Source organism: Melanotaenia boesemani, chromosome 4, assembly GCF_017639745.1.
Source record: "Melanotaenia boesemani isolate fMelBoe1 chromosome 4, fMelBoe1.pri, whole genome shotgun sequence".
Taxonomy (NCBI): Eukaryota; Metazoa; Chordata; class Actinopteri; order Atheriniformes; family Melanotaeniidae; genus Melanotaenia; species Melanotaenia boesemani.
The window spans coordinates 18,009,583-18,021,217 of record NC_055685.1 but is presented as its reverse complement, the minus strand read 5'-3'; the positions used below and the strand labels follow the sequence as shown (position 1 = coordinate 18,021,217).

At 38.8% G+C, this 11,635-nt stretch overlaps 1 protein-coding gene across 1 annotated transcript; it reads left to right on the top strand.

The window, feature by feature from the left end:
* The first annotated feature begins 203 nt into the window (after positions 1–203).
* Positions 204–9,146, top strand: usp38 (ubiquitin specific peptidase 38). The gene is made up of 11 exons (XM_041983546.1): positions 204–365; positions 2,284–2,974; positions 3,622–3,757; positions 3,994–4,123; positions 4,322–4,423; positions 4,814–4,972; positions 5,128–5,321; positions 5,424–5,517; positions 5,605–5,711; positions 5,924–7,268; positions 7,836–9,146. Exons 2-11 carry the CDS (start codon positions 2,293–2,295, stop codon positions 7,998–8,000), a joined length of 3,114 nt encoding a protein of 1,037 aa, XP_041839480.1. The 5' UTR covers positions 204–365; positions 2,284–2,292; the 3' UTR covers positions 8,001–9,146.
* Positions 9,147–11,635: the final 2,489 nt, after the last annotated feature.

Below are 11,635 nucleotides of genomic sequence, written 5' to 3'. Positions count from 1 at the left end.
GCTGTGTTTGAATGCAACAAATTTATCTAAATTATAAAAGGAAATAATCCGGAATATATTAACTGAATTAGAATTTATTTAATTCTAGCAATTCAACGATCATTAGCATTCCCAATGGGCAGTCACTTTTTTTTATTACCGCCAAAAAAAGGGTACAAGCGAAACAGGCAAAGTTAAAGATGCTTCGCACGAGGGTCCTAACAACGTCGTTGTCCGTTGAAGTGACGTCGGTGGAAGGTTAATCAGCTGATTTCGAGTGATCGAAAAGAAATAATAATAATACGGATTTATTTGCCAGAAGACGTTTTACTCCAAATGACAACTGAAAATATTCTGATTGGACCTTGTTGACATGCTTGATTTAGGTAAGGCTATAGGCTTAGATGTTGTAAAGTATCTGATTGCGCTAATTCCTGGTGTTATTTATGCCAAGTCAGTGGTACCTGACGTTCCTCGGTAGACGTTGGGCCCGTTTGTTGGCTTTGTTCTTTTTTTCTTGTCGCAAAGGTTAGTTAGAGTCTTTGTAAAAGGATAGACTTGCTAAAAGAGTTTTATATTTATACTGCTTAAAAGCTAGACTGTTATACTCGTTCACGTGGAGGTTTGATTTAAATTGAAAATTACAACTAGCATTAGCAAACTAGCATCGTATCCACACAGCACCAACATAAAGCAGTTGGTTGTCTTCCTGAACTGGCTTGATAAGTAAAACATCGGATATGTGTAGACACATTAAATCTAAACAATCACTGTCAAATTATATAGATAGATTTATAACCCATAAGCTGCTCTGTAGATATTGACGTATGCCAAGACAGCAAATTGTAGTTAGACATTTAAAGACACACACACACACACACACACACATCCATAAGAGGTTCAGCAACCTTTGCTGTACACGTTTGTCTTCCATTATCATGGAAGGACTAAGTGGGAAGAAATATTGTCAGCCACATGCGTCTTAATTTATTCTAAAAGAATCATTTGTATACTTATTTTTGTTTTTGTTTAGTTCTTGTTATTTAGATGTAGAGATTTGTTAACTTGCTATTAATATGCTATTAAAATTCACTAATTTAATTTTCAAGATAAAAAAAACGAACAATGTGAAGTACGACCTGACCTTTTTTTTTATTTTGTTTTTACCAGTAATACTAAACGTTTTCTTCTTGTTGTTATTTATGTTTTGATTCAGTTAATTATCTCACATGATTAAAAGGCATTTTATGTGTATTTGTCATATTAGCCCTGCTTGATCATAGATTACAGTATTGAAATGTGGCAGTGTGTTATTGGTCACTTCCTGAAACTGCTCCAGTTTTCAAGTCTGCTCCTTTTCATTTTTTGGTACAGATTTTCAGTCCTGTTTGACTATTACATGTTACAGTTTAAATGAGTTATTGATATGCCATTGTGAGAGACCAAAAATACTTTTTTTCTTCTTCTTCTTCTTTTGACCAAATTAGCTCTGGATCTTGAACCATTTTGTTGAACATTATTGTATTTTTTTTTTTTTTTTTTTTTTTGCACCACTTAGAGAACAAACCCAACATGAACTTTGAACATTTTTAAGCAAAATATCTCTACTCAAAGTTGTATACTCAATAAATGACATTAAACAAACTACATTAAAGCGGTAAAATCTAATTTGCTCTTTTGACATGGTTATGGTTAACTCATGGAAACTTCCCCCTCTTTGGTTCCAGCTAAGATTTAACTTTCTGGGACCTGAACAAATGTACTCAATCTTGAATTTCTTCAATAAATTTAATTGTCTTTAGTTATATAAATACATGTTTTTAGGCTTTTGCTCTGCATATCTGTTTGCATATGCCCAGTTGTCATATTATAAGACACAATTTTCACCTCACTAGTCGCATCGCAGCACATTCCAGTAGGAGAACATGAAAGGAAAGTGCACATGATCCACTTTTGAGTGCTGACAGTGTGTGCACTCAATGGTCACCATGTGAAGAGCTTGATGGGCCTCAGTGTGTAATTGGGGTTTTATTTTCAAATTAATCATAACATCATATATTCAGCAATTTTTCTTTTATTTTGAATGTTTACGTCTCTCTTTTCCTACTCTTATACATCAAAAGTTTTCTTTTAATTAAGTGATTTAAGAATGGGACTAAACTCTTTTGATATGTTACATTTAACTAAAACAATACAGGAAAACTGATATATCAACTAAGCACTGTTTGATTGTTTTTTTTAATTAATACGAAGGCAGATGTTTTACATGTTTTTAACATGTATTTTCTCAATTGGTCTTTATAGCCCAACATCATGGACAAGATTTTGGAGGGTCTCGTTAGCTCCAATCACTCTGTTGCAGTGAAGAGAGCCATAGTGAAGAAGGTAGTGGAAGCAGCAGAGAAAGAGGTGACAGAGGAGCAGTGTCAGGCACTGTTTACACTCACCAGCCGCCTCATCTTACTCGGTGAAGATGCCTTCCAGAAGCAGATTGGTTTCCAGGTTCTTGAAGCCTATGCACGCTATCACCGGCCAGAGTTTGAGCATTTCTTCAGTAGAGACTTTGTCCTCAGTCTGCTTCAGCAGGGCTATGGGCAGCTGGACCACAGAGACCCAGCCATTATAGACTACATTCACTGTTGTCTGCGGCTACTCATCAGCTGCCCTTCTGTGCTGGAGATCTTCAGCGTGATCCAGGTGGAAGTTTTGAGGATGGTGTGTGAACGTCCTGAGCCTGGTCTGTGTGCCCGGCTGAGCACTTTGCTGTCAGACTTCATGCAGTGCATTCCAAGGGATAAGTCGGGCATTTTATTCTGCCAGCAGCTGGTGAGGACCATCAGTTACTTCCACTGCTTTGCCAGCCAAGAGCGGGAACTGAGAGAGTATGTAGGGCAGGTGACTAAGGTTAGCACACTGTTGCAAAACATATGGAAAGCTGACCCAGCCACCCTGCTGCCCTCGCTGCAGGAAGTCTTTGCAATCATTTCCTCCACAGGTAAGACTGCTTAATAGGAAAGCATCTTTTTTTCGTGAAGAGTGAGGTATTTGTCCTTAGCATTGGATAAGTTTTAGAAACCTGGAAAGCTTACTGATGCCCTAAACACTGGTTAGATATCAACAAATATGTATTTTATTGTTGCCCACTTTTATACAAACAGCTTCAGTTTAATATGGATGTCCAGAGGCTTCTGTACTGTGTTGTGATTGAACTGCTGAACACAAAAGAAATAAAAATAGCCAGCACCTGGTAGTTTCAAGTATTAGTTGCACTCACAGCATATGCCAGTGAGCTCTATGAGCTAAGTTTATTTTGGTTAGAGGGTCATCCTGCCCATGTTTTTACCAAGATGGTTTGTATGAACACAGATCCACACTGCTCTTCACACATACTGCATGAAACACTATAGGACAATACACAAGATCTTTTAGGATACTGTATTAAAAAAAAAATCTGTGACCTTGTAAATAAACTACATTAGTTACCTTTTTAGTGACAATGTTCCACTTTATTATTTAAAATGCCAACTCATATCAGTTGTGTACACATTTCACACCTTGTGCAATCTGACTATGAATACACATTCGTTTTCCATTCTTTGTGCACAAAAAAAGCTATAGCTCTCAATTTGGTTTTTTTTACAGACCCTTCCTTTGACCCATCCATCGCACTGGCCAGCCTGGTCCAGCATATCCCTGTCCAGATGATCACAGTGCTCATTAAGAGCCTCACCACAGACCAGAACGTCAAAGATGCAAGCATGACAAAAGCTCTCTGCAGGTTACTTTCCACACTGACTCATTTTAAATTAAAGGCTGTGCTAGAGGTTTAAAATCAGTTTGTAACACAAATCAGTATAAAATAACTGAAGTTTTCTTGCTCTCTTCATGTTTCCTGCATCCATTAAATACATAAGCCACAGACTGACATTTCTTTCAGTATGAAAATGCTTGTTGGAGTATTTGAACATATATGTGACCTGTAGATATTAGCACACAGTTGTTTTGTCTGTCCAGGATGATTGACTGGCTGTCTTGGCCTTTGGCCCAGCATGTCGATACTTGGGTCATCGCTCTGCTGAAAGGACTGGCTGCAGTTCAGAAGTTCACCATCCTCATTGATGTCACTCTACTTAAAATTGAACTGGTTTGTAGAGTTAGTCTTAAATTTGGTTTAATAGATGCCATGTTGGGAGGTGGTGGGGTTGCACAAATATTGTATGCTGTGCACTTTTTAAACTGGAGTGCTTTAACATCTCCTTTCCCTTGTAAGACACAAACATGAATTATTAATGTATTTACATTGCTGTGTTTGTTTTTCTTGGTTTTTTTTTGTTACTCACAGGTTTTCAGTCGTCTGTGGTACCCCATTGTGCGACAGGGGGCACTAGCTGTGCTTTCCCATATGCTGCTGAGCTTCCAGCACTCTCCTGAGGCCTTCCATTTGGTAAGAGATCTCCTCACGGCCCATTTCCCTCTCATATAGCCACCTTTATTGGTTTTCTCATTTTCATCTCTTCTGACTTAAATGACTTCAAAGACACACAGACTCCTTTTCCCAGAAGTCCAGGCTCTGCACCACTCTCACTAATGATGTGTGAAGTTCTTAAATGCCGAGCAATGGCCCTGAAGTTGGCCGATTTCATTAAAGTATGAAAAACATGAGTAGTCTCAAAAATGCACAGCAAATGAGCTTGAACTCTCTTTGGGGGATCCTGATGTGCTTCTACCTCCTAGCTGAGAGTGTTGCATATTTGTATGATTAATATTAGCTGTACTGCTCTCAGCAACTCAGTGTACTTGGTATTTTTCTTCTCTTTATCCCCATTTCTGTCAGGTTGTTCCACACATAGTGCATCTAGTTCAGTCCCTAAGGACAGATGGTCTCCCCACCAGTAAAGCTTTCTTGCTGCAGTTTACTGAGCTCATACACTGCATGATGTACCAGTACTCTGGTTTCCCTGATCTCTATGACCATATACTAGAAGTCATCAAGGTAAGACATGGATTTGTGTTAATATTTTACCTTTTTTTTTTTTGTCTGATTTATTAAGATAATTAGAAATTACTCTTAACGATGCATAAGCTGTCAAGAGCTTAAATGAATGCATTATTAATTTCTGCATTATTTACCTGACATTGTCTTTTCAGGATCTTCCAAAACCTGCAGAAGAGAAGATCAAATTGGTGCTGAATCAGAGTGCCTGGACATCTCAGTCCAATTCATTTGCCTCTGGGCTGTTGAAGCAAACTGGAAAGTCTGAGACTGGCAAGACAGGCTTGATCAACCTAGGGAACACCTGCTACATGAACAGCATCATCCAGACCCTCTTCATGGCTACAGAGTGAGTCGTGTGGACATATGCACATACAGAGAATAAATGTGCGAGACCATGTGTTTTTGCATTCACGAGACTTAAGAATTAAACATGATCTTCTTTTTTCAGTTTCAGGAGGCACGTTTTATCATTACATCTAAATGGCTCCAACACACTAATGAAAAAGCTTCAGCTCCTCTTTGCTTTCCTTGCACACACACAGGTCAGTGTTGCCCTGAATTTGGTTACTGCTGAATGACAACAGAGGATGACTGTTCTTGAGGTGTTTCTGTGTTTCTGTGTCCTACAGAGGGCAGCATATGCTCCCAAAAACTTCTTAGAAGCATCTCGGCCTCCGTGGTTCAATATGGGCTCACAGCAGGATTGTTCAGAGTACCTCAGATTTCTTTTAGACAGGTACTGTTAATCTTCTGAATAACTCGGTCATATAAGATTTTTGTACAGTAACCTTGTCATTGAGCAAAAGAATCTTTCTGTATGAACTATTGTAAGTATTTAGTGAATAAATTTTAAACTGTGCTTTCTTAAAAGTACAATGTTACTAAGAGTCTTAAAGTACACCATCAAGACGAAGTAACAACTTATTTCACCCATTTCCTGATCTTAAGGTTACACGAAGAGGAAAAAACTCTTCAGGTCCTGGAATCAGCTACACCAAAAGCTGTCTCCCTGTTTGACGTGAACAGCAAGGACCCAACAAATCTGATTTCTGAGGACCACAAGGATTCAGATTTGACTCGAGCAGAAACTAAATCTGCGAATGATGGAAAGACTTTAATAGAAAGGATGTTTGGTGGAAAGCTAATTAGCGGCATCCGCTGCATGCAGTGCAACTGCATATCTGAGAAAGAAGAGCCTTTTACAGACCTCTCTTTGGCCTTTTGTCCATCTGCCTCATCTCGTAACAGTCCTAAACCGCAGGGGCCCTCAGAGGAGCCAAAAGTTCTCTGTCAGAGATCTGTCAACGGTGGGAGTGAAGCTCCTGAGCAAGGTTCGGCCAACACTTCAGCAAGCAGTGCCCTTTATGAGCCGGTATCAAATGAGCCGCCTCTTTCTGTGCCTGATCTGGTGAACTATTTCCTGGCTCCAGAGATCCTGGATGAAGACAATGCCTACTTCTGTGAGAAGTGTAGCTCCCTCCAGCGGGCAGAGAGGACCATGAAAGTGGTGTCTGCACCTGAGTACTTGATCCTCACCCTGCTGCGGTTCTCCTATGATGCCAAATGCCACATCCGAAGGAAGATTCTTGACAATGTCACCATCCCATCAGTCTTGGGACTTCCTGTTCATGCCCCTTCAACACCTTCACAGTGGTCCTCTGCTACCTCCTCTCCGTTACAAGTTGATTCTCTTGAGAGCAGTGAAAATCTGGCCAAGAAACTCAAACCATCACAAGGAGATGAAGAGGAAGAGAGGAAGGCAAGGATAGATGAAGTAGAGGGGGAAAACAGAGCAGGAGAGATGCCAATTCAGTCTGTGCCCTATGTCCTCAGCTCTTTGGTGATGCATTCTGGTATATCATCTGAGAGCGGTCACTATTACACTTATGGCCGTAACATCAATGGAGCAGATGGAACACAGCATCCAGCCAATCACTCTCCTATTAAAGATGATTTGGGGAATGGAAAAGCTGATTGTAGTGTCTGCACCTGCTCTGTCCTGTCAGCTCCACCTGAGCAAGGTGAAACATTACCTAATAATGGCCAGGAGGCAAGGGATTGGCTGCTGTTCAATGATAGCAGAGTGACATTCACATCTTTTCAGTTGGTGCAAAACATTACTAATCGCTTCCCCAAGGACACAGCTTATGTACTTATGTACAGGAAACAGGAGCTACCAGGGCAAAACTTGAATGGAGGACTGATTGCAAATGAAATGAGACAGAGTGCTGAGCCTCCCCTGCAAAAAGAACTACTAGATGCTATTATCAAAGACAACAAGCTGTATCTCCAGGTAACCCACAAAATAAATTCCTCCCATATATTCCCATAACCATTATGTTACCCATATCAACTGTCAGGGCTTCCAAATTGTCACAATAAGTTAAAAAAAATGTCAAGTATGTTAAGCTGTTTAGAGGTTCTTGGATGTTTAAGTGCAAGAACTGCTTATTTTTCATGTTTTGCACACATTTGACCATGCCAAGTGAGAAGTTGTTACAGGCAAGGCTTCACTTTGGAGTAGATCATACTTTTGTATGGAATATACTTTTCTTTTATTCATTTATTCTTTTGACTTGAAGTCAAATCTGAATTGTCCTGTTAAAACATGTCAGGTTTAATTTCATGAGTCACTGAGCTGTACTGTGTTATGATGACACCCCTCTGCACCTGTACAAGTAGCTATAGTATATCTCCTCTAGAGGGAGCTCCAGTGCTATAGTGATGATTCTGATGAACTGTTACAACAAAACTGTTTCTAATTTAGCATTTTGGTATAACATAGTTTATGTGTAGGTTTGTCTCCAGTCACACATAATCTAACTTGGAAATATTTCACTTTCCTCTTTACAATAAACAGGAACAAGAGTTAAATGCTCGGACCCAGGCTCTTCAGCCCCCTTCATCCTCATGCTCTTTCAGGCCCAACGGTTCAGATGACAATAACCCACCAGGGAGTTGTGGCCCATCTGGTGGAGGAGGAGGGGGAGGAGGCTTCAATACCATTAGTAGACTGGTCTTCTGAAAACGGGGAAAGAAACACTGCAGGAAACACAGATGAACTGGTGTTGACCGATCCTGCAGGATACTGAGCTCTCATACTATGTATAGCTTATATCTCAAAAAAGAGCACTGACCTAATCTAAGATCACACATCCACACACTCTTCAGTACTCACTTTCATCCTTGATTTGAATTTACTTAATCTTACATGTTTAACAACTATTTCTTTCCATCCTTTTTTGCCATAATTTAATTTTTTTCTGGGTTTTGAGCCTTATACTACCCTCTATTTCAAAATGTAGTGGCTACTACTCATTGGTGCAAATATATTATTCTCCTTAAATAAAATAAATCCAGCGAAATACAATTTAATTAAAATAGTCTTCTAAAAATATTTCGATGAATTAATATGTAAGATTGGGTTTGTATAGAACATGCTCATATATTTGGTTTATTTGAGTGTTTTTAATATTGCCTCATACACAACACACATGCAAATTAATGCATGTACAGTTTAAAAAAACTTAAAGAACTCACCTGTTTGATGGTTTTTGTTGTTTTCTTCAGAACACAGCTCAAACTTTCTGATTTGCATGCAGCTAGGCTTCATAAGCTGTGGCATTATATTTTTCAGGTATTTTGAATCTCTTTAATGTGTGCAGTATTGTTTTATAATTTTCAAATCACATGCAATAAATGTAAATATGACCTAAAATGGAATTTCTAAAACATCCCAGATATCAAGATGATATATGGCAAACTTTTAATAAAGGTATTTTCATTATGCAGAATGTTCATTGCCGTGCACTAACCATTATGTTACTGTCTACAGAAAACTGAATTACAAACTACTTATTTGAGCAGATTTAACAACAGGAAATGGATAGCATGTGTGTGCATTTTCTCTGACTTGATCATTCAGGGAGATTTCTGTATGTATACTGATTTTATGTGCCTTTTTATATTTTTGGCATACTTTTTAAAAAAGGGTTTGTCTCAATTTACATTTGAGCTGTACTGCATTATTCATAATGCTGTTCCCTTTTCCTATTGTAAGAACCAATGAGTATGTGTTGTACTGACTTTGGAGTTATTCATAGTGAGTGGAGATAAAATGACAAGACTAAGAAAATGATTTGAATAGATAATAAAATACAACAGCAGATGAGCCAAATGCCAAAACTGTGTTGTTTTTACTTTATGTACCACTGTGTTTGAGATGCCTTCTGAGAGTTCTGTATTTAATCATCTCCACTATATAAAATATATTGAACACTAGTTTAAACCATCTATATCAGGGCTACTCAATTTGTTTCTCCGAGGGCCACAGTCCTGCAGGTTTTCAACGTATCCCTGCTCCACAACACATCTGACTCAAATGGATCCAACAACTGAGGAAGTTCTGCACAATGACTCATTCAGTCAGGTGTGTTGGAGCAGGGAAACAAAAACCTGCAGGATTGCGGCCATTGTAGGCCATTGAGAAGCATTGATCTATATTATATGGTGCCAGCATAGTTTACCAAAATGTTCAAAGTTTCCTACTCAAGTTTCCTGAACTCAGTACCTTTTTTTCTCATCAGTATAAGTCATGGGTGCCCAAGTCCAGCCCTCATGAGCTATACTGCAACTTTTAGATGCATCCCTTCTCCAACACCTGAATTAAATGGCTGAATCCCCTCATCTGCATGTCATTCAGCTTTATAGCCTGGTAATGAACCATTTATTTGACTCAGGTGTGTTGGAGAAGAGATGCATCTAAAAGTTGCAGGATAGTAGCTCTCATAGACTGGACTTGGGCACCCCTGGTATACAGTATGACATAAAGTAGTGTTTCTTAATCCTGGTCTTTGGGGACTCCTGCCCTGCATGCTTTACTTATTTCTGTACTCAAACTGTAGCAGGCTTCCAAAGAACAGCAGTTGAGTTAATCTGAATCAGGTGTGGTGGAGCTGGAAACATCTAAAACTGGGATCACCAAATCTGGACCTCTTTGACCTCACATTAATGAGCCATTGTGCAGAACTTCATAGGCTATTGAACCCATTAATTTGAGTCAGGTGTGCTGGAGCAGGGACACGTTGAAAACCTGCGAGACACTGGCCCAAGAGATCTAGATTTGGTGATTCCTGATCTAAAACATGCAAGGTGGGGGTCCCTGAGGACCAGGATTGCCATGCAATTTTCAGAAAAACAATAAAACCTAATTGAGTGACTCATTGATTTATATAGAAATAATACTCGCGTGTGTTGTGTAGAGTGTGTTATTTTCACTTTGTACGTGGCTGAAGCAGCTATTACAGCAGTCTTGTCAGAAATTATCCCATGAGTTTGGTGCATTTTTCAGATTCTTGTTGGCCTTAATGATTCCTCATGTCAGTCCTGAGATGTTCAGTTAGCTTCATGTCCTGATTTAAGCTCAGTCACTCCATGACTTCCATTGCTTTTTTTTTTTATTTATCTTTTTTAAGACATTTTTGTGTTTTCTTGGTAGTGTATGTAGTGGTGGTGATGTTTTATTGAAACATCACTCAGAATTCTAGATTTCACTCAGGACTGCTGTTTCTTCCTCTGTTGTGACCAGTATTCACCTCGGGGTTAGGGTTAATGTCATGTTTTCCTGTACACATTGTTAAAGCGAAAATGGTCAACACACACACACACACACCAAAAGCCTTGTGCCCAAATAGGTCAATCTTAGATCAGATCACAGGATTTTGCTTGTCATTGCCAGGGAGTCATTTAGGGTCCCTTTTGGTAAATTTCCTTTAGGCCCTCATGTGCCTTTTAGTGAGAAATGGTTTCTGCTTAACAGTGACGGTATGATTGCTGGAGTGCTACACTAATGGCTTCTACTTAACGACAGCAATCCAGGTTCTATTTCTATAAATGAACACTTGATTCATAGCGACCATTAGCTTGTTGTGTGACCAAGGCCCTTTGTCCCTGATTATTTTGGCAGAGCAGCAAAGAGTGTGTTGGACATTTGTTGTTGGTTCCAAAGTTCTCATTTCTAATAATGCAGGCTATTTTTAAATAAATGCTGCAGAAATGCTTTCTTGATCAGATCTATACTTTGATATAATCCTACTTGCATTCCCTTTGACTGCATGGCTTTTTTTTCACTCTGACATAGATGGTTAACTGGGAGACCTTATATGCATATTAGTTCATTTAGGCAGAGGGACTCCAGTCAACCTGCAAAAGCATTTGAAACTTATTAGCCACTGACAGAATTAGGATGCAAGTATCAAAACATAGGGTCAAAATACTTAAATAGGCTATTTAGGGCTACCTAATACTCCCAACAGTACTTTTGGCTTGTAATGTTTGAAAAGTATGTGTAGAATGATGTTAAAAAACGAGAAAAAATTTATGATGTAAGTGTCTTTGTTCAATGAAAATGAAAGAAAATAAAATTAGAACTGTGTATTGCTTCACTCACCTAAACATACCAAAGAATCCTTTTTTTTTTGCTATGATTGCAAAATTGTTTCTCATAAATGGAAGTGAGTATCAAACTGGTGACTGAAAAGGGAAGTAAGAAATCACATGCAATATTTTCAGAAGCCAATTACAGGAAAAAAAAAGCTTTACTCTAAAAACAAGTTGTTTTCTGTCTGTAGTTTCTTCTTTTTTGTGCTCAAATAGTAATTT